The sequence below is a fragment of the Gouania willdenowi genome, unplaced genomic scaffold, assembly GCF_900634775.1.
Source record: "Gouania willdenowi unplaced genomic scaffold, fGouWil2.1 scaffold_3_arrow_ctg1, whole genome shotgun sequence".
Classification (NCBI taxonomy): domain Eukaryota; kingdom Metazoa; phylum Chordata; class Actinopteri; order Blenniiformes; family Gobiesocidae; genus Gouania; species Gouania willdenowi.
The window spans coordinates 511928-539746 of record NW_021145162.1 but is presented as its reverse complement, the minus strand read 5'-3'; the positions used below and the strand labels follow the sequence as shown (position 1 = coordinate 539746).

The following is a 27819-nucleotide window of genomic DNA, read 5'->3' as shown; positions in this document are numbered from 1 at the left end:
TTTTCTACCCCCTCAGTACCAGCCGTTTTTGAGCATTTTGACAGATTTTAAAGACCCACAGAATATCTGAAACCTGACACCAGATTCTGAAAGATTGAAGCCTCTACTTTCATCAAAAAAAATATTGTTTCTGACTCGCTTTGTTCTTTTGTAATCAGCCGATGAATAGAGCAAGTTTTACACAAATCTTCAGTTTCAGAGCAAAAAGTTGAGAAAAAAGCCTTTTTGTAAAAAAAATCTGTCAGTGACTTTAAAGCTTTTTTTGCTTTAGTGACAACTCTAACATCTGAACATTGTTTCCTTATATAAAACATTAAAAAAAACACAGACAGGGCTTTTGATGGCAAAATTATTATTATTTATCTATCTGGGTCAGAGTTGAATGTATTTCTTACTGTATTTTGGCATACAGAGGGTCACTGCTTACCCCGTTTTTTATGGTTTTATCTCACAATCACCACACTATCCATGAGTTCCACACTTGCTCTGGTCGGAGTGTGTGCTGCTGTGCACTGCTGGGAGCGTCAGCTCTACACATAGCGGCATTTTCTGTCTTGTAAACTCCTTTCCTCTCTCCCTCTGAGCTCTGCTGAGCATGGATGATCTCTCATCCAAAGGTGCGCTGCAACCTCCTACATGTCATCTATTAGTTTGCTATCTGGCTCACAGGTTGGGGGTATTTTGTTTTCTAGTAATCCCCGTGAAAAAATGCAAATGACGAGTTTCTTGTCAATGGTGCTGAGCGTTTAGATTTGAAATGACGAGATATCTTGTCAATGGCACTGAATGAGTTAATAAGTGGTTGGATAGAAGTGGCGTAGTTGTTTAAGAACAAGATTATATCATCTGCATACAAAGATATGATATGTTTATGGTAGCCTATTTTAATAGGGATGCTGTAGATTGTCTAATGGCTTGTGCTAGAGGTTCCAGAGACAAAATAAAAGTGGCAAAAGTGGACACCCCTGTCTTGCTCCCTGCTGTAAGGTGATAGGGGAAGAGATTATGTCACCTGTTAAAACGCATGCTAAGGGAGAATGGTAAAGTGCTTTGATCATTGTTATAAAATTATTTTTAAATCCAAAACGTTGTGGTACCGCCCACATATATTCCCACTCTATCCGATCAAAGGCCTTCTCTGCGTCAAGCGAGAATAAAGCACAGGGGGTTGGATGTGTTTCGGCCATATCTATGACGTGTACTAGTCTCCTCATGTTATCCGATGCATAGTTCCCCTTTATAAAGCCTGTTTGATCTTTGTTGACTAAAGATCGAATAACGTTCTCAAGGTCAGGAGCAAGTGCTTTAGCATATATCTTCAGATCAGGATATTGGTCTAAAACTGGAGCATTCCAAAGGATATTTTCCCTTTTTCAAGAGTAAGGTTATGAGTGCTATTTTTTGATCTCTATGAAAGGTACCACTCTTAATCACAAAGTTAAATGAATTAAGTATGAGGGTGCCCACTATATCCCAGAGTTCCAAACACAGCTCTGGTGGGAGACCATCCAGGCCAGGTGATTTACCTTTGTTGAGACCTTTCAAAGCCCTATGCAACTCATCCAACTTTATCTCAGTCTCCAAATCAGCTTGAACTTCTTGCTGTAGAGTGAGAAGCTCTAAATTGTTAAGAAATTGCGTACATGTAGTATCATCATGAATAATCTCACATTCATATAACTTTTCATAAAGGATCAAAACGTTGTATTATTGACCTATTGATAGCTGAGATATTAGTTTTTATTTCACATTCCTTCAGCATAAGCAGGTGACTAGATCTCTCTGATTCAAAGTAGTATTTTTTCCTCGTTCTATGCAGGATAAATTCTGGCCTTGACATGGACAAAGTGTTGTATTAATGTTTTAAAGATGTCAGTAGTTTGGCCTGAACCTCTGTGAAGGTAAAGTCTCTACTGATTGTATTTTGTTTTCAAGATTTGTTCTTTGTCGAACTCTCGTCTTTGCTAGAGTTGAAGAGAATGAGATACAGAAACCACGGATAAAAGACTTTGTGGCCTCTCATAATATCTGTGGGCTAGAGCACTCGTGAATTAATGTCCAAAAACTCTTTTAATTGGGTTTTAAGTGAACTGATGAATCCTGAGTTAGTTAGTAAGGATGTATTCAGTCGCTACCTTGGTGCTTTTATTTTAATATTGGGTAAATCAATGTTGCACAGTAGTGCAAAGTGATCATACAGTAGTCTCGGTAAAATAGTGATGAATGTATTTTCTGTAATTAAAGCTGGGCTGAGAAAAATATAATGAATATAAGAATGTCTTATGTCTAACAGAGAAAAATGTATAATCTTATATCTGGAAAATGTCCACAAGAAGTAAAAGAAAAGCATATGTTTAAATGGATGGATGAAGGTTATAAATACCTTGGTATTATTATCACACAAAAGTTATTTACAGTCAACTATGAGAAATGACTAAAGGAGATTAAAGACGATTTAGTGAGATGGGAAATTTTGCCCTTGACAATAATGGGAAGAATAGAAGTTATACGGATCAATGTTTTGTGAAGGTTGTTATATATGAACTAATCACAGGTAAAAATCCCAGTAAAACTCTGTAAAACAGTCAGCAGTAATAAATATTATCTCACTGGTAAATACAGTAGCTCTAATAACTGGTAAAATGATAAACTGATGATATTACAGTCTGTGAAGGCTGGATAGGGGATGCACTTACTCTGCTTCTGGGTCCTAGTGCCAGCCAAGCGGTGAAGCCTGTTCTGTTTACCGTGTTTACTGAGGTCCGTGTGTGTTTAATAAGTCTGTGTGTGTGTTTAATAAGTCTGTGTGTGTTTAATAAGTCTGTGTGTGTGTTTAATAAGTCTGTGTGTGTTTAATAAGTCTGTGTGTGTTTAATAAGTCTGTGTGTGTTTAATAAGTCTGTGTGTGTTTAATAAGTCTGTGTGTGTGTTTAATAAGTCTGTGTGTGTTTAATAAGTCTGTGTGTGTGTGTTTAATAAGTCTACATGTTTATGTCTCTGTCCATTCACTCTTTTCATTATATTCATGTCTTTTAAGGCTTTATTACATAATATCAGCTGTAGTCCAGGCCGCCGCCATCTTGGATTATGTCGTCACCAGTGAGTCATCACCACAGAGTTACACTATCACAGAATGAGTCAAATAACTGTAAAGAGGTTTTATATTAGTCTATTTTATTTATAAAGTGGTGTTTTTTTGTGTCTTTAGACTCTAATTACATTTATGTCTATAATATGTTCCCTACAATATAAACAGGTTCATAATATAATTATTTTTATAGTTTCTGTTTCCACTGTATCCATAATAATAATAATAATAATTCTCAACTAGAACCATTGATTAATTTGTCACATGACTGTTCCAGGGTTTGTTTTATTTAGTTTCACATCTACCTGTAGCTCTATGTTTTTTACACTGATGACAACTAGTTTGTAGTTTTATTTCAGAAAGTTTCACTTTTACAGTTACAGTTGGAAACCTTTGTTAATGAATATCCTAGTTATATTACAGTAACTAAATTAAACTATATCAACTAAGTGAATTAATAAAATAACCTGTTAAAGGCTTTTTAAATCTAAAAACATATCTTATCTGTGACGTGTTAAACCTGAACAACTGAAAGAATCAGAATCAAGAATCATTATTTATTGGCAGAAATACTTTTAAACACTTGCTGTACATTCAGCTGACATAAAAATATTGTTTTCAAATATGTAGAATAATTGTGAATTTATCAGTAGCAGTTTTAATATTTTAGTTAATTTTTTTCCAGGCACCTTTTTTGTCCATCAAATGTATTTAAAATAAACTAAAATTAAAGAGAGAATGTTATTTAACTGTTGAACCTTGTCATAATTTTATTTATTTATAGATTTTTTTAAATTGAAAAAAAAATGTTTATGGTCTTGGTCTTGGTCTCAGTGCATTCTGGTCTCGGGCAAGTCTTGGTCTCGGATAGTGTGGTGTTGAACACCACACTAGTATTTGGGGAAATAAAAAGCAAAGAGTAAGATTTACTCTACAGCAGCACTGACAAGCAGCAGCAGAAGCAGCACTGAGGCTCCATCCAACCATCAGGCCTAGAATCCATCCAACCACCAGGCCTAGGCTCCATCCAACCACCAGGCCTAGACTCCATCCAACCACCAGGTCCCAGGCTCCATCCAACCACCAGGCCTAGGCTCCATCCAACCACCAGGTCCCAGGCTCCATCCAACCTTCAGGCCTAGGCTCCATCCAACCACCAGGTCCCAGGCTCCATCCAACCACCAGGCCTAGGCTCCATCCAACCACCAGGCCCCAGGCTCCATCCAATCACCAGGTCCCAGGCTCCATCCAACCACCAGGCCCCAGGCTCCATCCAATCACCAGGTCCCAGGCTCCATCCAACCACCAGGCCTAGGTTCCATCCAACCACCAGGCCTAGGCTCCATCCAACCACCAGGCCTAGGCTCCATCCAACCACCAGGCCTAGGCTCCATCCAACCACCAGGCCTAGGTTCCATCCAACCACCAGGCCTAGGCTCCATCAATCAATCAATCAATCAATCTTTATTTGTATAGCGCCAAATCATAACCAATGGTATCTCAAGACACTTTACAGTAGAGCAGTCTTAAGGACGGACTCTTCATTTTATGGATACACACATATGCATATATACGTATATACACATACATATGTATCCCACACCCAACATGAATTCATCATGGCGGCAAGGAAAACCTTCTGTTAAGCAGCAGGAACCTTGTGTGGATCCCATTCCTATGATGAACAGCCATCCACGTTATGCTGTGTTGGGTGTGTGCAGAGGAAAGGGTGGAGACAGAGTTGTTGAGACTCTGTAACTCCACACTGAGGATCCCACGGACCTGCAAGACAAAAGCCAGAAGGAGAACAGGAGCAAACACACAAGGGAAGAAGCAGACATAGAGGGAGTGTTTGAAAGAGGAATGGGACCCTCTCCGGTCCCTCTCTAACCTAAATGACCTCTCTCTTAACGCCCTCTCCAACCTCTCTCCAACCGAGCATGCCAGACACCCCCCCCGGCAGTCTATGCCTATTGCATCTTAATTATGAGCTATGAGCTGGTTCCTAACTAAAAGCTTTACCAAAGAGGAATGTTTTGAGCCTAACCTTAAAGGTAGAGAGGGTGTCTGCCCCCCGAACCGTGGTTGGTAGATGGTTCCAGAGAAGTGGGGCCTGATAACTGAAAGCTCTTCCTCCTATACTACTTTTAGAGACAAATGGAACAACGAGTAGTCCAGCATTTTGAGAGCGTAGTGTTCTGGGGGGATTGTATGGCACTACAAGCTCCTTGAGATAGACTGGTGCCTGTCCATTTAGGGCTTTATAAGTGAGAGAAGAATCTTGAATTCTATTCTATATTTTATGGGAAGCCAATGCAGAGAGGCTAATACAGGAGTAATGTGATCTCTTCTCCTAGTTTTAGTCAGTACACGTGCTGCAGCATTTTGAACCAGCTGAAGTGTCTTAAGCGACTTGCTCGGGCAGCCTGCTAAAAGAGAATTACAATAATCCAGTCTGGAGGTAACAAAAGCATGGACTAGTTTTTCGGCGTCGCCCTGAGACAGGATAGATCTGATTTTAGCAATGTTACGGAGATGAAAGAAGGCAGTTCTTGAAGTTTGTTTTATGTGAGAGTTGAAGGATAAATCCTGATCAAATAGAACCCCAAGGTTTCTAACAGTTGTGCTTTGTGCCAGAGTAATGCCATCTAGGGCAGTTAGGCTAGCATAGGTTTCTCTAAGGTGTCGTGGGCCCAGTACAATGACCTCAGTCTTGTCTGAGTTGAGAAGAAGAAAATTTTGGTCCATTCAGGCCCTAATGTCCTTTAGACAGGCCTCAAGTTTAGATAGCTGATTTGTCTCACCTGGCTTCATTGATACATACAGTTGGGTATCATCAGCATAGCAGTGGAAGTTAACAGAGTATTTTCTCATAACATTACCAAGGGGGAGCATATAGATACAGAAGAGGATTGGACCTAGCACAGAGCCCTGAGGAACCCCGTAGCTTACTTTAGTGTACACAGAAGACCTATTATTCACGTGTACAAACTGGTACCTATCAGATAGGTAGGATTTAAACCAGTTTAGGGCAGTCCCTGTGATTCCAAGTAATTCCTCTAATCTCTCTAGTAGAATATAGTGATCTATAGTGTCAAAAGCTGCACTAAGATCTAATAAAACCAGCACTGAGAGTCGTCCTTCATCTGAAGCCCAGAGTAGATCATTATTTACTTTAACTAAAGCAGTCTCTGTGCTGTGTTGAGCTCTAAAACCTGACTGGAAGTCCTCCAACAGGCTGTTGTTTTGAAGAAATTCACAGAGCTGAGCTGCCACAACTTTCTCAAGAATCTTTGAAATAAAAGGAAGATTAGATATAGGCCTGTAGTTTGCTAAAGTGCTGGAATCAAGAGTAGGTTTTTTGAGAAGGGGTTTGATTACAGCTACTTTAAAGGACTGTGGCACGTAGCCTATTGATAGGGATATATTTATTGTCTCCAACAAAGATGGGCAGACCAGGGGAACAACTTCTTTAAACAGCTTAGTTGGGATCAGATCTGAAAGGCAGGTCGATGGTTTGGAGGATGAAATAATAGAGTTAAGTTCCTGAAGTCCTATATGTGTGAAACAGTTTAGGTTAGGCCTATTTACATTTAATGGTACAGCAGGCCCAGGTGAAGGCAGGGAGTGGCTAATTTTATCTCTTTTCTTGTGAATTTTATGGTTAAAAAATGTCATAAAGTCCTCACAGCTGAGGGCTAGAGGAATCATGGGCTCAATAGAGCTCTGACTTTGTGTTAGCCTGGCTACAGTGCTGAAAAGGTACCTCGGATTATTTTTATTTTCTTCAATTAGTGAGGAATAGTATGTAGATGGACTATGTCGTAAGGCTGTCATGTATTTACTATGGCTTTCTTGCCAGAGTATTCGTGACTCCTCTGTTTTATTGGAGCGCCACATTCTCTCTAATTTACGGGTTGTTTGTTTGAGTGTGTGAGTTTCAGAGCTAAACCACGGAGCTTTCCTCTGACGTTTAATAGTTTTTTCCCTCAATGGGCAATTGAGTCCAAGGTGGATTTTAGTAGACTAGCAGAGCTATCGACAAGCAGATCCAGTTGAGAGGGGTTATAATTAATATCATAGTTATTTATTGGATGGTGCACTGAGTTTAAGGCAGCAGGAATGGCCTCTTTAAATTTAGCCACAGCACTATTGGACAGATTTCTACTCCTAACTATTTTATTGCACAGTGCGAGATCCTCTAGGATAATGTTAAAAGATATTAAAAAGTGATCTGATAGCAGAGGATTTTCAGGGTAGACTTTTAGTTCATTAATATCAAGGCCATATGTTAGAACAAGATCAAGAGTATGATTTAAACGATGAGTAGCTTCATTAATAGTTTGAAAAAAGCCAACTGAGTCTATTAGGGACATAAAGGCTGAGCTCAGGCTATCACTATCTTTGTCCACATGGATATTAAAATCTCCTACTATCAGTATTTTATCAGAACTGAGGACTAAGTTTGATATAAACTCAGAGAATTCTGATAGAAATTCAGAATAAGGGCCTGGAGGACGGTAAATTATCACAAATAAGACTGGCTGGCAGGTTTTTGATTTGGTATGAGATAAATTTAGAACCAGGCTTTCAAAGGAAGTGTAACTGGCCTTTGGTTTAGGATAGATTAGGAGAGAGGAATGATAAATAGCTGCTACACCACCTCCACGGCCTATGTCTCGTGGCATATGAGTATTTAAATGACTGGAGGAGTGGCTTCATTTAAACAAACATATTCATCTTGATACAGCCATGTTTCAGTTAAACAGAATAAATCAAGTTATTTTCTGAGATAAGGTCATTTACTAGTAGAGATTTGGATCTCAGTGATCTAATATTTAATAGAGCACATCTAATGCTTTTATGTTTTGGTGTTTCTAGATTTGAGATTTTAATTTTTTCAGATTTTTATAATTGATAGCTCTTTTATTTGATTTTATGTTAAAATCATTGTGAAATATGGGTCGGGGGACTGACACCGTCTCCATAAAATAATATTCACCACCATCACAACAGTTGTCATGGCGATGAACACAGCTATCATAATAGCAATGGGAGGGAAACTGTCCTAAGGCAAGCGCAGAGGGGCGTGGAGGACTCCACCTCTGTAACATGGTCTCATTCATGAGATGTCATAACAGTGACTGTGCCATGTTTTCTGATAGTAGAGATGCTCCCTCCAAAGTAGGATGGATTCCATCTCTTCCTATCAGGTTCGGTTTTCCCCAGAAGGATCTCCAATGATCAATGAAGCCCACCTCGTTTTCTGGACACCACCTCGATAGCCAGCGGTTAAATGATGACATGCTATAGGCTATACATGTCATCACTGGTCAGATTTGGTAAAGGACCAGAGAAAATTACAGAGTCCGACATTGTTTTAGCATAAGCACAAACTGATTCAATGTTCACTTTGGTTGCTTCCGACTGACGACGTCGGGAGTCATTAGTGCCGACATGGAGGACTATCCTATCAAACTTACGGTTACTCTTTGCCAGCAACTTTAGATTTGATTCTATGTCGCCCGCTCTGGCCCCTGGGATGCACCTCACAATGCCCGCTGACTTCGCTAGCTTCACGTTTCTCACTATGGAGTCGCCAATTATCAGAGTTTGTTCCCCGGTGAGTGTGTTGTCCTCACAGAGGGGGGAGAACCTGTTTGAGACGTGAACATGGTGGTGTCCCGAGCGGCTTTTTGACCTTCGACTATGCTTACCACGGACAGTAACCCAGTCATTGCTGGCCGGGGGGGAGGCTAAGCTAGAGCTAGTGCTAGCACGGTCCGCACCGGCTAGGTCCTGCTTGCTAGCTTCGGTTTTGGTATCAGGGGTGCGGAACCGCTTCTCCAGATTGTTGATCCTCGCCTCCATATCTAACAGTACGCTACACTTTATGCAACTACCATTGTCCCTAAAGGAGGACGAGGAGTAACTAAACATCTGACACACCGGGCAGGAGAGAGAAGCCATAGGTGCTAAATTTAAGCTAAGCTAAGCTAAGGACAAAAGGAAGTTTAAAGGAGATTACACTGCCTGTAAGAGGCAAGATTGCTTTTTACTTAAGGCAAGGCAAATTTATTTGTATAGCGCATTTCATACTTAAGGCAACTCAATGTGCTTTACATGATAAAACATTCAATTGTTTAAAATCAATAAGAACATTAAAATCATCAACAAACACGACATCATCAACATGACCATAAATCTCTCTCTCAATCTTCTTGCTTCTCTCGACGAGGTCAGTCGCACTCTCTGTTTCTCCCTCCCTTCCTTACTTATCTCTCTCCCAGCTGCTGCTTTGTCAGGTCTTGTGAAACTAACAAGAGCCTCTCTCTGTAACTCATCCAAAACCGGAATAATGGAATTAATTAGTTGGTCTCTCAGTGCTATCGATCAGATTTTTTCGACGCAAAGAACCAGGGGTGGTGACCCCGCATGTCCAAGCGGGACGTTTGCGGCTGGATACACACTTGACCCTTGGAACAAGTGGCGAGTTGTGTGTCTGTCCATCCTTTCCGTGGAAGACGTGGAGGACATCTACATGATTGGAATAATGATAGTAGGCATGCTGCTGATCGGAGCTGGTGGCTTCCTAATCTATCGAAAAGTCTGTACTACGCTGGCGACTGTTTTGGAAAAGCTGCCAGTGATTTCTGAAGGATGTAGCAGGGCTCTGAACACTCAGACTCATGTGTTGATCGATATCAAAAGCAAGCAAGAGCTGCTTTTGGATCGTCTACGCGTTATGGATAACAACTGGGAGAAGTTGGAGACCAGGCTTGGAAGTGGAAACTAGGCCACTCATTGGATTACAGCAGAGAGACCCAGGACAGAAGGCTATTGGAAATTAACATAGCCTGTATCAAATCACATTGCTTATCTCCCTTTCAGCTCCCCAGCCAGCCAAGGCTAAAGCCAAGGTTGTCTCAACTCTTATCACCAGGAAGTTTCTGCAGACGGCGGCTCTTACCCCCACTCCCTCCCCCCGCTCCTTCCCTACATTCCCACCTGGAACTGTTGATGCTGAACTTTTCCACACGTCATCTGGTTGTCAGTAACGCAGCTACAGGTCTTCAACTTCAAATGCCTCGTCGGCCATCTTTCCCCACCTCCCAACCGCAGCTGCATGGAGGCGTGGTTGCAGCGCCGACTGGCAGCACGCCCATGTCCCCAAACGGCTGGACTCCTGTTGTTCTTCCCACCTGACCCCCTCCCCCAGTCAACCTCCCACCCAACCCTTCCTACATGCCTTGTCTCGAGTTGTTTGACTGTGTCATGCTTACATTTATGTTTGCAGAGGCGGTTTTTTTTCCTGGTTTCACACTGTTTTCTCTGTTTAGGGAAATCAGTTTCAAACTGGCAGTTTTTTTCCCCTCACCCCTCCTCTCCTCCTGTTATTGATCCCTTTTTTCACCTAAATATGTGGGCGCCGCAAATGGCTGCTCCGGTGTGTTGATGTGTCTTCTTTCACTGCAACTACCTAGTCAAATTCCTCGTATTGTTCTAAACTGTACCTGGTCAATAAAGCTGATTCTGATTCTGATTCTGATTCTGATTCTGATATACAGTAGAGAAATAAGTTCCTTTAACTTTGATTTAAAAATGTTCACATGTGATGCTGACTTCAGCTCTGCTGCAGTTTGTTCCACTTCTTTGTAGCATAACAACTAAACACAGCATCACCATGGTTACTGTGAGCTCTGGGCTCCACTATCTGACCTGTGTCCATAGATCTCAGAGACCTTCTGGGTTCATACCTGACTAACATTAACTCTACGGTAAAAAATTAAAACAAGTGTTTTCAAGGCTAAAATATCAATGACAACAAGTTTGATTAGCGTTAGCAGAACACAGTAGTAGAGCGCTGCAAGCAGCGGTAGAGCGTAAACAGGAAATGATCGATACGTCACCACGTCATTTGTATTATTTGTATTATTCCTTTATTTATTTCATTCAATATTTATTTTTAGTTAAATTGCATTGTTTTGAAAAGTTTATTAAGGGATTCTTTTGACAATGAAAAATAAAAGGAAAATATTACATTATTTTCCCCCAAAAAAATAAAGAAATATTTTTCAGTCATCATTTGTCTACAGTCCCGTTTTGTGAAAATAAATCGTAAGAGAATCGTATTGTGAACCCAGTATTGTATCGGGAGTTGAGTGAATCGTAGTATAATAGTAAAACCCTAACCCTGTGGCCAAGTAGGAGACTGTATACAGTATATTATATACATATATTCTGGGACTGCCTTAAACTTACACAATACTGGAAAAACATTAAAAAAACAGAAAGAATTGCTCATGTAAAAAATGATTTAGATGTACAATTGTTTTAATTCGTATTATGCCAAAAAATGTCTAAGTAAAGATAAGTTAAATGATTAAAATGTTAATTACAATAGCAAAAAACAAAATGATTACAGTTTGCTGGGTTGAACCACTACCCTGTGCAAAGCGAAGGTGGAACAGAATGAAAGACGTGTTGAATATGGAAAAGTAACCATAAGATTACAGAACAAAATGAAAGAATGTGTGGATCCCCTCAATGCTAGAGACAATCTAACCCCCCACTAAAGTGTTATTGATAATATTGGAATGATGATTGTTTATCATATTTGGTAAAAAATTGGTTTTATGTTTAACCTTTGTTAAATTGTTGTTTTTGGTTATTTGGATTTGTATATTGGCAAATAAAAAATACAGTAATAAATATAAAAAAAATCAGCAAAAATGTGAGACTTTGTAGATCAACAGATAAGTTCTAGAACTTTACCCAAAATTCAGAACAACTTACAGCGCTACATTATTTACAGAAATATGTAATCACTTCTTTTGTTTCTTCTCAAAACCTACAACATTCTTGCAAATGATGCAACTATGATACATTTATAATAATAATAATAATACATCAGTTTTATATAGCGCTTTCTCATAGACGCTTTACAGAATTAAGGCATTATTCTTTCACTCCACACTTAGTGGTGGTAAACTACGACTGTAGCCACAACTGCCCTGGGGCAGACTGATGGAAGCGAGGCTGCCAAAGTGCGCCATAGGCCCCTCCCACCAACACTCACTCACATGCTACATTCATACTAGACCATGTGGGTGAAGTGCCTTGCCCAAGGACACAATGACAGATACCACTGGCGTAAATTTTGACTAATTTCTTAACATTCAGAATATTGTAAGTCACTGCAAACTGGGGCAACATAATTCTTCTTATTCTTCATTATTATTATAATCATTATTATTATAATCATTATTATTGTTATTATTATTATGAGCCTCTCTTTGATCTCGTCCAAAACTGGAATTATGGAATTAATCAGTTGGTCTCTCAATGCAATCAATCACATTTTTTTGAGAAAGTACAGGCAGTGGTGAGCCCACATGTCCAAGAGGGACGTTTGCAGTTAGATCTGCAAACACTCCCTCCTCCCTCTGGGAGTAATTTAGAGAAGGATTAGAACCTCCAGGTGTTCACACTGTGTGTGTGTGTGTGTGTGTGTGTGTGTGTGTGTGTGTGTGTGTGTGTGTGTGTGTGTGTGTGTGTGTGTGTGTGTGTAAAAACACTCCTTTAGTCTCTACGATCTAATCTTTGGTTTCTTCCAAATGGTCAAATGTAACTTCATTAAAGAAACAACATGAAGAGGCAGGACAAGCAGTAGCTGCGTTGCCAGGTTGGCTTTAGTTTGTCCTAAAGGAGTGTTTTATTAGACACTTTGGTCGATTCCTTTGAATTGTCAGAGTTTCTAACTGAATGTGTTGAAAAACTAAGAATAAAGTAAAGAGAGCATATAACAGCAGAATGGGATTAATACGGTGGCTGGGAAGTGTCAGGTGAATGCATTTACAGAATGTAAAAAACGTAAAAAGGCAACACTTCTGTTGTGGCCTTTTTGCATTTGTGTTCATTTTTTTAAATGCATTCACCTGACACTTCCCAGCCACCGTAGATTAAAAATGAGAAATCATAAAGATACAAAACAACACAACACGTAGAAACTGGAACAACCAAAGAAATATTTAAAGCTGTGGGTAGTATTTTATTTGATCACATATAGACATAGTCTAGGCCTCATCCATCAATAAATCAAAGATGTAAAAGGTTTAAATTGTTTGCTTTGATCTCTGTAAACACAAAGTTTGGTGCGTTGCATTGTTGACTTCAGGAAGTGATTTTGTATTTCAGGCCCTATTGATCATTTTATCTGCTAATCCCGCCCATGTCAGCTCTACGTTGAGATAGAAATCATGATGACTTCCTGTAGGTGTCAGGGATTGGCGTGGCGTACAGCTGTGCAGTATCTCCAGGTTTAGTCCATTTGGAATCTACGGCAACCTGCAGCGCTCAAATCAACAGGGCGTGGCTTTAAATCTGCACACTAGTGTTTTTCTCACCACGAAACGTCTGCTGTATTTATGGATTATGTCTTTTAATGTGTCTGGATTGAAGAATAAGGTTTTAACCATAAAAACATTTTTTTTTTATTAGTTTTACTTTTTGTCTTTAAACATGTCTTTGTTAGATTTTGTGTAATTTTGTTTTGTTTACTCTGTCAATGACTTTATGGAGGTTTAAGGAAAATAGTCAGTGTTCAATGACATGACTGAGTTCAGCCTTTTTATCTTTTTGTTCTTTTAGGTCAATTTTGTGGTTTTCTTTTCTTTTGTACCTTCTTGTTTTATATATCATCATTTTATGTATTTTTTTTTCAGTATTTGTGTGTTTTGTGCTTTTTAGTGGTTTTATTGTTGCTGCTGTTTTCAGCATTAGTTTCACTGCAACATCACAGTGTTTCTGCAAGTTACTGATAACTAGTCAGTACTCAACGGTCACTGAGGGGGCGGGGTTTCCTGTGAGATGAACACTCCTGTAGTTGCTGCTACTGTGTGTGTGTGTGTTAGCATAGCGTAGCTAATAGCATTATCTCCCTGTAATTGCAGTGGGTCAGACCCAAAAGCAGCAGGGTCCTAGTGCCCCCCCACAGCTCTCTGTCAGCTTCCACATCACAGGTAGGTACTCAGGGTAACCTGGTAATCAGGTTTTGCCTTTTTTCCTCTCATGCTCTTTCCCGCGCCTCCTGTTGGAGTCTTTTTCCATCTTTCCTGTCATTGGTTGACTTTCCTCCTCTTCTGTTGTAGTTAGACGTGTTTAAACTCATTTTGTTCCCAGCACACACACACACACGCACACACACACACACACGTTCTCCTGGTTCCTGTCCTGCTCGATCTCCTCAAACCTCGTCCAAGCTGCCCCACAGAGCCGCCGTGTACGATCGTTTGCTTCCGTCTCCAGACCTGCCACGCTCCTTTATCCAGTCACACACACACACATCTGTCTCTAATCATCCCTGGGCTGGGTCACTTTCACGCACACTCCCACACACACTTTGGTCACACCCAGGCTCACCCATACAGTCCAAAGTCACCCCGTGACACTAGCATTAGGAGGACACAGGGCAGGGAGAGATGCTGGTATGGAGGTGATGACATCATTCTGAAGGTAGAAATCAACGTTAAAACAAAGTCATGTTAAAAAAAGACTTTTTTTTTCATCAGGTCACTAAAGTCTCACTGTTGTTAACTTGGCAGCCCTGAATGTGTGTGTTATCGCTCTTTGTGCTGAATAAAGGGAGGGGGGCGGAGTAGTATATATCTCAAGTCATTGTCAATCTTTACTTCATATAAAACTACAGTACGTCAGTGAAGTCAATTATTCATTAGCATGTGTGGCTATGCTGTACACTACCCCTCCCCCCCCCCCCCCCCCCCCCCTCGCTCAAAAAAAAATTGCGACCAAACTCTGTGCTGGTGTTAGTCATACCAGTGCTACCACTGGAAACATTAGTGTAGAGCCCTGTAACTGCTACATGTTTAACATGAGGTGTTAGCTGCTACATGTTTAACATGAGGTGTTAGCTGCTACATGTTTAGCAATGAGGTGTTAGCTGCTACATGTTTAGCTTTGAGGTGTTAGCTGCAACATGTTTAGCATTGAGGTGTTAGCTGCAACATGTTTAGCATTGAGGTGTTAGCTGCTACATGTTTAGCAATGCGGTGTTAGCTGCTACATGTTTAGCTTTGAGGTGTAGCTGCTACATGTTTAGCAATGAGGTGTTAGCTGCTACATGTTTAGCTTTGAGGTGTTAGCTGCAACATGTTTAGCATTGAGGTGTTAGCTGCTACATGTTTAGCTTTGAGGTGTTAGCTGCTACATGTTTAGGGGGAATATGGTGATAATAAAATCTTAATTTTTAAGCTAAGTCTCATAAACCTAAATGATGGTCAGTTATAAGATCAATCACTAAGAGGGATTTAGATGAAAGTGATCTGATATTTAATTGTCCACATTTAATGGTTTTTTCATTGTTTTGTGTTCTGTTTGTAGTTTTAATTTGAAATAGATTTTTATGGTTAACTCTTGTGTTCTGTGCAGCTCAGCACAGTGTTTATGGGTATGTGTGTTCTGTGTTTTGAGTAAAGGACTTACAGTATCTATGGAAGTGTTTGTTGTAACTGCAGGTTTATTCTTTTTCCCACGTGCCTTTAGAACGTTAAAGAAAAGTTAAACTATCTTAAATCTTGGTCCGTATCGATTCACGTTGGGTGTTATCAACGGGCTACAGAGGAGGTTTATGGCCGGTGGGAATTTAATTCTTTATATCTATCTATATATCACAATAATTCTCATATATATATATATATATATATATATATATATATATATAAATGTTTACCTGTATCTATCAGATATATGTCTATCTACTTTTCCATCTACTGCATATATAACACTGGCTTTACTTTGTGTGGTGCCCTCAGTGTTCCTTCCACACCCAGCTGTCTGTCTGTCTGTCTGATTGATTGATTGATTGATTGATTGATTGATTGATTGATTGATTGATTGATTGATTGATTGATTGATTGATTGATTGATTGATTGATTGATTGATTGATTGATTGATTGATTGATTGATTGAAGGCTAACTGCTGATCACTTTCTTCTCCTCTGTATGTATATTTCCAGCGTCCCCTCCAGTTGAGAACCATCTGTGCGATGCTCCGCCCCCTGACAGGTCCCAGTTGTGCCACACCCCGTGTCCCGTGGACTGTGAGGTGTCCTCCTGGGGGGCCTGGGGGCCCTGCGCCTTTGAGAACTGTGACGATCAGGCTGCAAAGAAAGGCAAGCTCTTCCACCTCATTCCTAGGGATGATACTGTATGTTCATAACCGTAACTTCCTATTTTATTACTCAGTTATTTCTGGAACAATCTCTGAATGTTCACATGGAATGAATACAACACCTGATGTTTCACAAACTATTTAAAGGTTTCAACAGGCAGTTGTAGAAGGTGGGAGTCCTTCAACAGTCAGTGATTTACTGTTTCACTTCAGCCAAAAGAGTGTGTCAGCACACAGGTTAAGGGAGAATAAAGGTCCCTTAGTAGAGCTCTTCTTCTCTGCTTTGTTGTCTACTACCAAACCTCAGAGTTAGAACTGTCGCCCCCTGTGGTCACATCGGCTCTGTAAAAAAAAAGGTTTCATATCGACATTTTTTACTTTTCCGGTTTTTAGAGCAACCAAAAGTAGCACAAGTTGTTATTGTGACTAAAAAGCTACTAAATTATTTTAAATTCTAAATGATTTTAAAAAGCTATTAAATGAGATCAAAAGCTATTAAATGATGTAAAAGACCATCCCAGCCTCTGATTGGCTGATCTGGTTAGATCTGTGAAGATCAGCAGGTCTGGTCCTGGTCAGTAGATGATGGAGACAGTCACTGCTGTGGTATCTGCCATTGTGTCCTTGGGCAAGGCACTTCACCTACATTGTCTAGTATGAATGTAGTGTGTGAGTGAGTGGTCGTGGTGGGAGGGGCCTATGGTTAATTATGGCAGCCTCGCTTCCATCAGTGTGCCCCAGGGCAGCTGTGGCTACAATAGTAGTTTACCACCACCAAGTGTGGAGTGAAAGAATAATGTCTTAATTCTGAAAAGCAACTTTAAGTGTCCAAAAAACCGCTATATAAAATAGATGTATTATTATTATTATTATTATTATTATTATTATTATTATTATTGTTGTTGTTGTTGTTGTTGTTGTTGTTGTTGTTGTTGTTGTTGTTGTTGTTGTTGTTGTTATTGTTATTATTATTATTATTATTATTATTGTTATTGTTATTGTTATTCTTATTATTATTATTAAAAAGCTACTAAATGATCTATAAATCAGGCTGAATGTTTCACTTTAATATAAAACAATGAGATGTTTACAGGCAGTGAGGCCGTGTGACATCATCAATCACATGATTTCAAGATGGAGGAACACAGGCTTTAAAACTGTAAAGTCGTCCTATTTAAAAGGACATTAAATTAATATGGTTCATAATGATGTGTTTTGTTGGACATAGATCTACTAATATTGACATTTATATTTTAGCACACATTTATAAAAACAGTGGAGGATCTTTTACATTTAGATTAACTTGTAAAGACTAAGACAAAAAAAATAGAATATAGTTGTAAATGCTACAGTATAGGATGGTTTGTATAAATAATAATAATAATAATAAAAATAATAATAATAATTATAATGTGTTTACAGGATTTAAACTGAGGAAACGACAGGTCACCAACGAGCCGACGGGGGGTGCAGGTAACTGTCCCCACCTGGTGGAGGCACTGCCATGCGATGAGCCCAGCTGTTACACATGGAGGGTGTTGGGTCTGGATCAGTGCGTCCCAGACGAGGAGCAGCAGTGTGGTGTTGGTACACAGCTCCCAGAGAGTGTGTGTGTTAACAGTAACGGTGAGAGGGCTCAATCACACCCTGGTTCCTTTAGAACCCAATCACTGCTGGTTCTCTGTGGGTTGTTATGGGTTCACGGTGTCTGTGATGAATATGAAACACACTCTGCACAGCTGATGAAAAGCTCTGTAACCACATTTATTTATCTGTGAAATACACACAGTTTTCTCCTCTTTCTTTATGCTCGTTCACGTCTAAAACCTGCTGTGAGCCCTTCTGAAGCTTCTCCTTTATTAACATGTGCAGTCCATAGAGAAATGTATCAGAGTTTACACCCTAGCCCTAATATTAGGGCTAGGGTGTAAACACACACACAGAGTTTCATTGTGCACACATTTTTCATTTTATCGTTAGTAATGTGGGTGTGGGATTGGTTATCTCAGTCAGTCAATCAGAGTTACTCCAGCTACTGCAAGCCGTGAGGACCAAAGTTCATTAACATGAAAAAATATAAGCGTGAGAAACGTCAAGTGTGGCGTGTGGTGTGAGAATGGGTTAAATTGCGTGACTGTCACACTCAAAGCGTGAGGCTTGGCAGCTCTGTGTTAATGTTAGTGTAAAACTAATGCTAGGCTAGGCTAAGATGATGATAATTCTAAGTCAATGTTAGGTTAATGCTAAGCTAAACCAATGCTAGGCCAGATCTAGGTTAATGCTAAGATAAGTTAATACTAGGCAAACACAAAGCTAGTGTTAAGCTAATGCTAGGTTCTTGCTAGGCTAATGTTAAGATAATGCTAAAATAATACTAGGCTAATGTTTTGAAAGTGCTACATTAATGATAGGCTAATGCTATGATAGTGCTAAATTATTGCTAGGCTAATGCTAAGTTAGGTGTAGAGAATTTGGGTAGTTCTGGCTCCTGATTGGTGGACAACGTCAGGTTCAGTTTCAGTGTGTTTCATCTCTACATCCTAACTTTAATTAGGAAATGCAAATATTCTCGTTTGATTTGGTCTTTTTTTTTATTCATTTAAATTAATTTAATCATTTTTATTCTTTTTTTTTTATCTGTGCATGTTGGGATTTTTCTTTAATTTAACTTATAATTTTTATTTAATTTTGTATATTTATTTAGTTTCATAAGAAAAATATCAAATGTAACTGATTTCAAAATAAATGTGTTTTCATTAGTCTCACAACAACAAAGAACAGATGAATTCTGTGTTCAGGAGAAGAAGTGGACAGAAGTCTGTGTTCATCGGTGCCAGCGCCACCGCCCGTTTCCTGTTCCGTGCCGTGTTCCAGAGACTGTGTCCTGAGCACCTGGACGTCCTGGTCCTCCTGCTCCCAGACCTGCTCCAGTAAAACCAGTGAAGGAAAACAGCTGAGGACGCGCTCCATACTGGCCTATAACGCTGGAGAGGGTGAGTGTGTTGGCCACGCCCACATTACTGCAGGTAACAGGACACGCCGACATTAGTACAGGAAACAGCCACGCCCACATTACTACAGGTAACAACCACACCCACATTAGTACATGGAACAGCCACACTCACATTAGTGCTGGTAACGGCCACACCCACATTAGTGCAGGTAACAGCCACACCCACATTAGCGCAGGTAACAGCCACACCCACATTAGTGCTGGTAACGGCCACACCCACATTAGTGCTGGTAACGGCCACACCCACATTAGTGCAGGTAACAGCCACACCCACATTACTAACGATGTGTGTGTGTGTGTGTGTGTGTGTGTGTGTGTGTGTGTGTGTGTGTGTTAACAGTCACTGCGATGGTGGTGGCGTGGATCACGGTGATGGAGGGTAATGTGTTAAAGCTGTAGTGAAGCTTTAGTTGAGACGTTTTCTTAGTGTGAAGTAGTTTATTGGAGGGGTTCTCAACATTGGGGTCAGGACCTAATTTGGGGTCATGAGACACTTTTTCTACAACTCCACCAAACTCACCATATTTTAACATATTCTCATCACTTTTTCTTTCCATATTTTTGCTCCTTTTAATGTATTTTTGCTACATTTCTCCCATTTCTGACACTTCTACATCATATTTTAATGTCTTTTCTACACATTTTTTCCACCTGTTCATCACTTATAAACCATTTTTACCACTTTTACCCCAAATGTCACATATCTTGACCCATTATTGTCACTTTTAACCTCTTTTCACCAGATTTCATCATTATTTTTGTTTATTCAATCACATTCACCATCTGTAATGTCCAATAATTGCCAATTTAAACTACAGTGGGTACGAAAATTATTCAGACCCCTTTAAAAATACTGTAATTGAGTAGCTTTTTTGTGTACTTCTACTTTTTTGAGACTATTTAAAATTTGTAATTTTACTTTTACTTCAGTAAATTTTGTTTCACGAAACATTACTTTGTTACATTTGAAGTAGATTTTGTTACAGAGTAAAATAGTTTAAACTAATTGTTCCTACTTTTTTCCGTCGCTATAAAGCCACTATTGACACTTTGGTTCCTGCTCTCTGGAACTTTTATTTTGGAGGTCGCAGGACGAACAGGTTGAGAACCACTGAGTTTAAAGTGTGTTTTTAGTGTGACAGACTTAGACACACACACTAGGGCTCAGTGATGATGAGGTCCTAAAGGTGTGTGTGAGTGTGATGCTGTTAGGCTACGTGCTACATCCTTTGTGCTACGTGCTACATGCTAACACGTCAAACGTCTCTGTTCATATAGGTTTATCACGGGTTCCCAAATTCCCAGAGTTATTCGGTAAATCTGAGCATTGTGTTTGTTTTAGATTTAGTACACACACACACACACACACACACACACACACACACACACACACACACACACACACACACACACACACACACAGACACACACACACACACACACACACACACACACACACACACACACACACACACAGACACACACACACCTTGTATAACGACATCATCATAATGTAACAAAGAACATGATCAGACTATTATATAATGGTAATGAGTAGCTAGTTAGCATAGCTTTGTTTGTTGTTTGGAGAGTTTATAGTGTAGACTGGGCGTGTCTTAACTGCTCCAGAAGCCCCGCCTATAATCAAGGTTCAGTTGTTGTGTCTTTGTCCTCCTGTAGGTGGCGCTGTGTGCCCTAACAGCAGCTCCCTGCAGCAGGTGCGTAACTGTAATGAACACGCATGTACGGTGTACCACTGGCAGACCGGACCCTGGGGCCCCTGTAGTGAAGCCCCGCCTTCCTCCTACAACACCTCCGTCAGCATCCGTCCTCCAGCCACGCCCACTTCCTGTTCCACAGGGACCCAAACCCGCAAGGTTATCTGTGTACGAGTCAACGTGGGCCAGGTTCCTCCTAAGAAGTAAGAAAGAAACCACACACACACACACACACACACACGGACGGACGGACGGACGGACGGACAGACACACACAGACACAGACACACACAGTCTGCTGTCCCTATGTGTGTGTGTGTGTGTGCATGTCTACTACATAGGATAACAACAACAGCTGAAGCAGCCGTTAGCTTAGCATGTCAGCAGTTTTAAACAAAAAAAGAGAGCAAAGGATTTAAATTAGTACTTCCTGTAGTGCAGAAATAAGCCTTGGTGGAGCTGCAACAATCATATGGCTTCTTACATTTTCTCCACACTTTTAAACCAATAGCAGAGCTACTTGTAGAGATAGGTCACTATGTGTGGTAGGAACTATGTACGGGATGTTCGGGGGGACCAAAATAAAAGACGCACTGGTTACTCGTATGGCTGGTCTCCTGACGGTTTATCTTTGTACCTTAACAGAACATGGTGTCAGAAGTGACTAAATGAGAGCAAAGGCTCAGTGAAGTGATGGCGTCAGTGGGCACACTGCGTGTTTAGAGGATCCTTGAGGCAGACCTACATAGTCCGTGATTTTTCATGCGTTAGCAGTTAGCATAGCGGCGCTAACGATGAATCACTTTCAAGTTTCCCCACCAGAAAAGTTTACCTTCAAAAGTGAAGACTGGCCAAAGTGGATAAAGCGCTTTGAAAGGTTTCGTATCACCTCTGGGTTGGAAACACAAGCGGAGGAAAACCAGGTAAATGCTTTAATCTACACCATGGGAGAAGAAGTGGAGGATATACTGGTTTCATTGCACCTTGCTCCAGCAGAAATGAGTGATTATGAGAATGTCAAGGTCAAGTTGGATGCGCATTTCATAGCACGCAGAAATGTGATTTTTGAGAGAGCCAAATTTAACCAGCGGCAGCAGGAGATGGGCGAGTCAGCAGACAGCTTCATCACAGCACTGCACTGTCTGGCGGAGCATTGTGGCTATGGTGCTCTGCACGGTGAAATGGTCAGGGACAGACTGGTAGTCGGGCTCAGAGACAAGAGATTGTCCGAACAACTACAGTTGGATGCTGAACTGAAGGCTGTAACAAAAGCTAAACAAAGCGAAGTGGTGAAAAAGCAACAAGAAATGTTGCACTCTAATTTTAAAGGAGACACGCCTAGTACACAGCTGGACAGTTTGCAGGCCCAGCAATGCAAGAGTAAAGCAAACTAAGTTCCAGTTTAAACCGATGCCCCAAAGGTCATAAGAAAAACATGGATCATGCAGAAGATGTGGTGACTCTAAAATACACAGCTTTGAACAATGTCCAGCTAAAGAAGCAATATGCAATAAATGCAGAAAGAAAGGACATTATGCTAAAGTGTGCAAAACCAAAAGAATCTGTGAAATGAGCAGTGCAACAGTAACACGGGATTCTGAGAGCGATTATGAGGTTGCATTCCTCAGCTCTGTGACTGATGACGACAGCAGTCCATGGATGACAGACATAAAAGTGGATGATTATGTCACATCATTCAAGATCGACACAGGGGCTGATGTGTCTGCGATCCCAGGGTCACTGTATGCAGATGGTCGGTTCCACAGGTTGGAGAAGGCCAGAAAAATTTTAAAGGGCCCTGGTTCGACAACCCGGAAAGTGAAAGGAAAGTTTACAGCCTCCCTTAGTCGAGGAGATCCATGTGTGTCAAAAGAAATTTATGTTATCGAGGGATTGAATACTCCACTGCTTAGTAGACCCGCTGCCACAGCTCTACAGCCAGGATGTAAGTAAGGATATGCACTGACCTCACAGAACTAAACAAGTCTGTGCTGAGAGAGAGACACCAGCTCCCTTCAGTGGAGCACACACTGGGTCAGCTGACAGGTGCGGAAGTGTTTTCAAAACTTAATGCTAATGCAGAATTTTGGCAAATCCCTCTGTCAAAAGACTCTTCCCTGCTGACCACATTTCTCACACCCTTTGGGCGCTACTGCTATAACCGTCTGTGTTTTGGCATCTCCTCAGCACCAGAACACTTCCAGAACCGCATGCAGCAGATCCTGGAAGGACTGGAAGCTGTTCTATGCCAGATGGATGATGTTCTCATCTGGGGAGCTTCACAGCAGGAGCATGATCAGAGCCTGCGGAAGGCCCTGTCCAAACTACAAGAGGCGAGGGTGACTTTAAATGAAAAGTGTGAATTCTCCAAGCACAAGATCAAGTTCCTGGGACAGATAATCAAAGTGTCAGGTGTCACTGCGAATCCCGAAAAGGTGAGCGCTGTGAAAGGGATGAAAGAGCCCAGCAATGTGGGAGAAGTGAGAGCATTTCTGGGGATGGCAAATCACCTTGGAAAGTTCCTCCCTCACCTAGCTGATAAAACACAGCTGCTAAGAGATCTACTTCGAAAATCAAATATGTGGATCTGGGGATCATCGCAACAGCAAGCCTTTAAGAAGATTAAGGAGGACCTGACCACTCCCCCAGGACTGGCGTTGTACGATCCAAATGCGGAGACGCTGATATCGGCTGATGCATCATCTTATGGACTGGGTGCTGTTCTTCTTCAGCGTCGAGACACAGTCGACTGGAGCCCAGTGGCATACGCCTCAAGGAGTTTGAGCAACACTGAACAGCGTTACGCCCAAATAGAGAAGGAGGCACTGGCCACCACGTGGGCCTGTGAGAGGTTTGCAGAGTTCTTAGTTGGAAAGACCTTCCACATTGAAACAGACCACAAGCCTCTTGTTCCTTTACTTGGTTCAAAGAGCCTGGATGAACTACCTCCTCGTATCCAACGTTTGCGCATGAGACTAATGAGGTTTGACTACACCATCTCCCATGTGGCTGGTAAGGACATCGCTACTGCTGATGTGTTGTCAAGGTGACCAACGAGCAGCATAACAGAAGGACCTCAAGAAGAGGAGATAAACCTCTATGCTGACTCTGTGGTTGCAAGCCTTCCTGCCACTGAAAAGAGACTCAAAAAGATCCAAATGCACCAGGACAACGATGATATTATTAATAAGCTCAAGGACTTTTGTGAAAAGGGATGGCCTAATAAATTTTCCATTGGAACTGCGTTTCAACCTTACCTGCCGTATGCAAATGTGCTCACAGTTCAAAACGGCCTGCTATTATTTGGGAGCAGAATTGTGATTCCCTCAACTCTTAGAGAAGACATACTCTCAAGACTGCACGAGGGTCACCTTGGCATCACCAAATGTAGGGAAAGAGCAAGACAGTCAGTCTGGTGGCCAGGGTTATGCAAAGAGCTCACAAAGCTGATACAAAACTGCGACACATGTGCACGTGAAAACATAAACCTGAAAGAAACAATGATGCACACGGAATTTCCACCGAGACCATGGTCTACAGTTGGTGCAGATCTGTTCCAGACCGATGATTAGAAAAACTACCTTGTGGTGGTAGATTATTTCTCCAGATACTTTGAAGTTGCTCTTCTCACATCCACAACATCTGAAGGAGTGATAGCGCATTTCAAGTCTATCTTTTCACATCATGGAATCCCAGAAGTGGTGCGCTCTGACAACGGTCCACAGTTTACATCAGAATCCTTTAGGAGGTTTGCTCGTGACTGGAGTTTTAGCCATGTGACATCAAGTCCACACTTTCCACAAAGCAACGGTGAGTCAGAGAGAGCAGTGAGGACCGTCAAAGGCCTTATGAAAAAATCCAGTGATCCTTATCTGGCTCTGATGGCCTATCGTGCTGCTCCTCTGGCGAATGGATACAGTCCTGCTGAACTCCTTATGGGGAGGAAACTCACGACTCCTCTTCCTATTATTTCGTCTCAACTCAACCCTGAATGTGCAGACATGAAGAAACTAAGACAGACGGAGCAACAATACAAACATAAGCAACAACAGAACTACAATCGAAGACACAGGGCTCGAGACATGTCACAGCTGCGACCTGGTGATCATGTCTGGGTAAAAGACCTGCAGGAAAGAGGCACTGTTGTGTCTACTGCGGACACACCGAGATCTTACATCGTGGGGACACAGAGAGACGAGCTTCGAAGAAACAGGTTTCATCTCACTCCAACGTCTGTGGAACCTGCAACATCTCCTGATGCACCTGACGAGCCGCCGCATGATGCTTCACTGGAAACGAATGCTGCTCAAATCTCAACTGATGTGCAGTGTGATTCCAGTCAACAATCTACAGTGCGTGAGAGACGGTATCCTGCTCGGACCAGGAGGTCTCCTGCATACTTCAAAGACTATGTGAGATGATAGACATTGCTGAGTGAACAATGGGGCAGAATAATCCCCACACTCAGATAAAAGGTTTGGGCAGTCTACCCCATCCTTACTACACACACACACCAAGAGTGTTTCAGTATCTCAAATGTTTTGCTAACTTACTGCAAAGAATGTATATCTTTGAAATTGTTGGTATAAATGCTTTTGTTTGTTTCCGTGTTCAGGCTACTAGCAAAGCTACGTGTGTGTTGGAAATGTTCATTACAAGTTTTGATAAACAGAATTATTCCCGAGTTAAGAAAATACTTTAATAGAAATGTGTAATGCCGATGTTAAATGCAGTGTTGAGGTTGATGTTGTTTTCACTTAGTAATACAGTATTTTGGTGAGGTTTAGAGTATAAATATTGTCCTCCACAGAGTTGCACAGGCAGACCTTGCAAGAATGTATCTTACTGAGAAAGTGGGATGTAGAGATAGGTCACTATGTGTGGTAGGAACTATGTACGGGATGTTCGGGGGGACCAAAATAAAAGACGCACTGGTTACTCGTATGGCTGGTCTCCTGACGGTTTATCTTTGTACCTTAACAACAGAACACTACTGATATGTGTGTGTGTGCATACGCAGTGTTCAAACAAAGGTGTAGAGGAAATGTAAGAAGCCATATGATTGGCTGAAAGCAAACACGCCTGATTGGCTGATTAATCTGTGTAACCCGGGTGGAAAACCCTTTAATATTAATTAATTAATTAATTAATTTCCTTTCCTTTATATAAAATACTACGTATTACGCCATTACGTCACGCCGTTACGTCGCACCGTCACGAGAGAGCGCGTCCAACTCACTGTTTAAACACAGCTGTGGCTGAATGCCAGTAGGAGTGAGAGGGTCATGCGACGGAGATGTTTGCTGCAGGTACGTTGTGGTGTTGTTTATTTAGTGAACATCTTGAAACTAAAGGCAGTAAATGTCCAACTATAGGAGCCGAATACCGGAGCCATTGATTGTCCAAAACGGAGCCATTTACGGACTGAACCACAGAATTGGTAAACTTAGTTTAGCTTAGCTTAGCTTAGCTTAGCTGCTCTTTGGTTGGCACATTTAATAACATCTTGTATGCCTTCTTTCTCTAATTATGATCTGTTGACTGTAATGTTGGATTTATAGTTTATTCTCATGGCTGTGTTGATGAGAATTAATGCACTTTAAACACTTTAAACCAGTTTCCTTGTTGTTTTCTATGCACTTTAATGCAGTCCAGTCAATCACTGGGCTGCTATGCACTTTATTTGTGGATGCTGGGTTTTTGATGTTTAGTACTGCAATGAATTGATTAATTTGACAAATATTATAATTACTTGAATCGTATTTATATATCAAGAACTAATGATATTGTACAATGTTTGATTAATGAAATACTAGTAAATATAATGCAGCTTGTGTTATGGATCACCAGTATTTTTGAATGTTTCTTATTGTGTGTACCACACTGTATATTTAATTAGACCTGTTTGTCATATAGGCCAGTTGATGGTGAGCTAGAGCCTAGTCTGGGCACTAAGCTGAAGATTCTGCCTGGACTGAACAAACTGACCCTCCACTGCTCTGGTGGGGCTGGTTGGAGGCTCCTTTGTGCAGCCGCTCTTTTCCTCGTTTTTTCCCCTTCACAACACAGTGAAGGCCCACAAACCTCATACATTCCCCTCCGATACTTGGACTTAATCCTTCTATGGACTGGAACTCTGGTTGGGCATTGATGGACTATGTGTATGGCACAATTATTGAATTCCCACTGACCCCAAGAAACTGTATATATGGTATTTTTCTATGTATGGTCATGTGTATTATGTCTATTGTTGTAAATGTCTTAATGTTGGTTTATTCAATTTAAATATCACAATATAAGGTATCACCAAAAATCAGAACTGTGTTCAGTGTATTTACTCTCCGCTCCTTGAGTTAAATCTAGGCTTCTGACTTTAGCCCAAATAATAATAATTGCATCTGTTTGTATAACCCTTGTGCCTAAATGTAAGATAGCGTACGTACATGTTACATCTGTCAATCACTTTTATCAGCCAATGTTGACGTTCATTGACCCGTGATGTCAGGACAGTCTCATAATTCACCACACACACATTTCTCTCACAAATACAGATGTTTCACAGAACAGAAACAGTTTATAAATGCACATTCAGCATTTTGCATTATCTGTAGATTTATATTACATGTGTGTCTCAAAATAATATTAGTGAAGTAGAGCGTGTACATTTCTGAATTTATATTACAAGTTTGCATAAAATATATATTTGTGAAACAGATTGTGTGCATTTGTGAATCTGAAATACAACTGTGAAACAAAACATGTGCATTAGTGAAAAACCCTGTAAGAGTTCATTTATTATGATACTGTTCTG

The 27819-nt window shown here is 40.8% G+C and overlaps 1 protein-coding gene across 1 annotated transcript in view; it reads left to right on the top strand.

Annotated features, from left to right (window-relative positions):
• Positions 1 to 27819, top strand: part of LOC114460090 (thrombospondin type-1 domain-containing protein 7A-like) — a 289728-nt gene that overhangs the window by 92656 nt on the left and 169253 nt on the right. Inside the window, 5 exon segments of the mRNA XM_028442124.1 lie at positions 14041 to 14109; positions 16124 to 16279; positions 17701 to 17904; positions 19077 to 19271; positions 20972 to 21212. Of these exon segments, the coding sequence (XP_028297925.1) occupies positions 14041 to 14109; positions 16124 to 16279; positions 17701 to 17904; positions 19077 to 19271; positions 20972 to 21212 (865 nt within the window).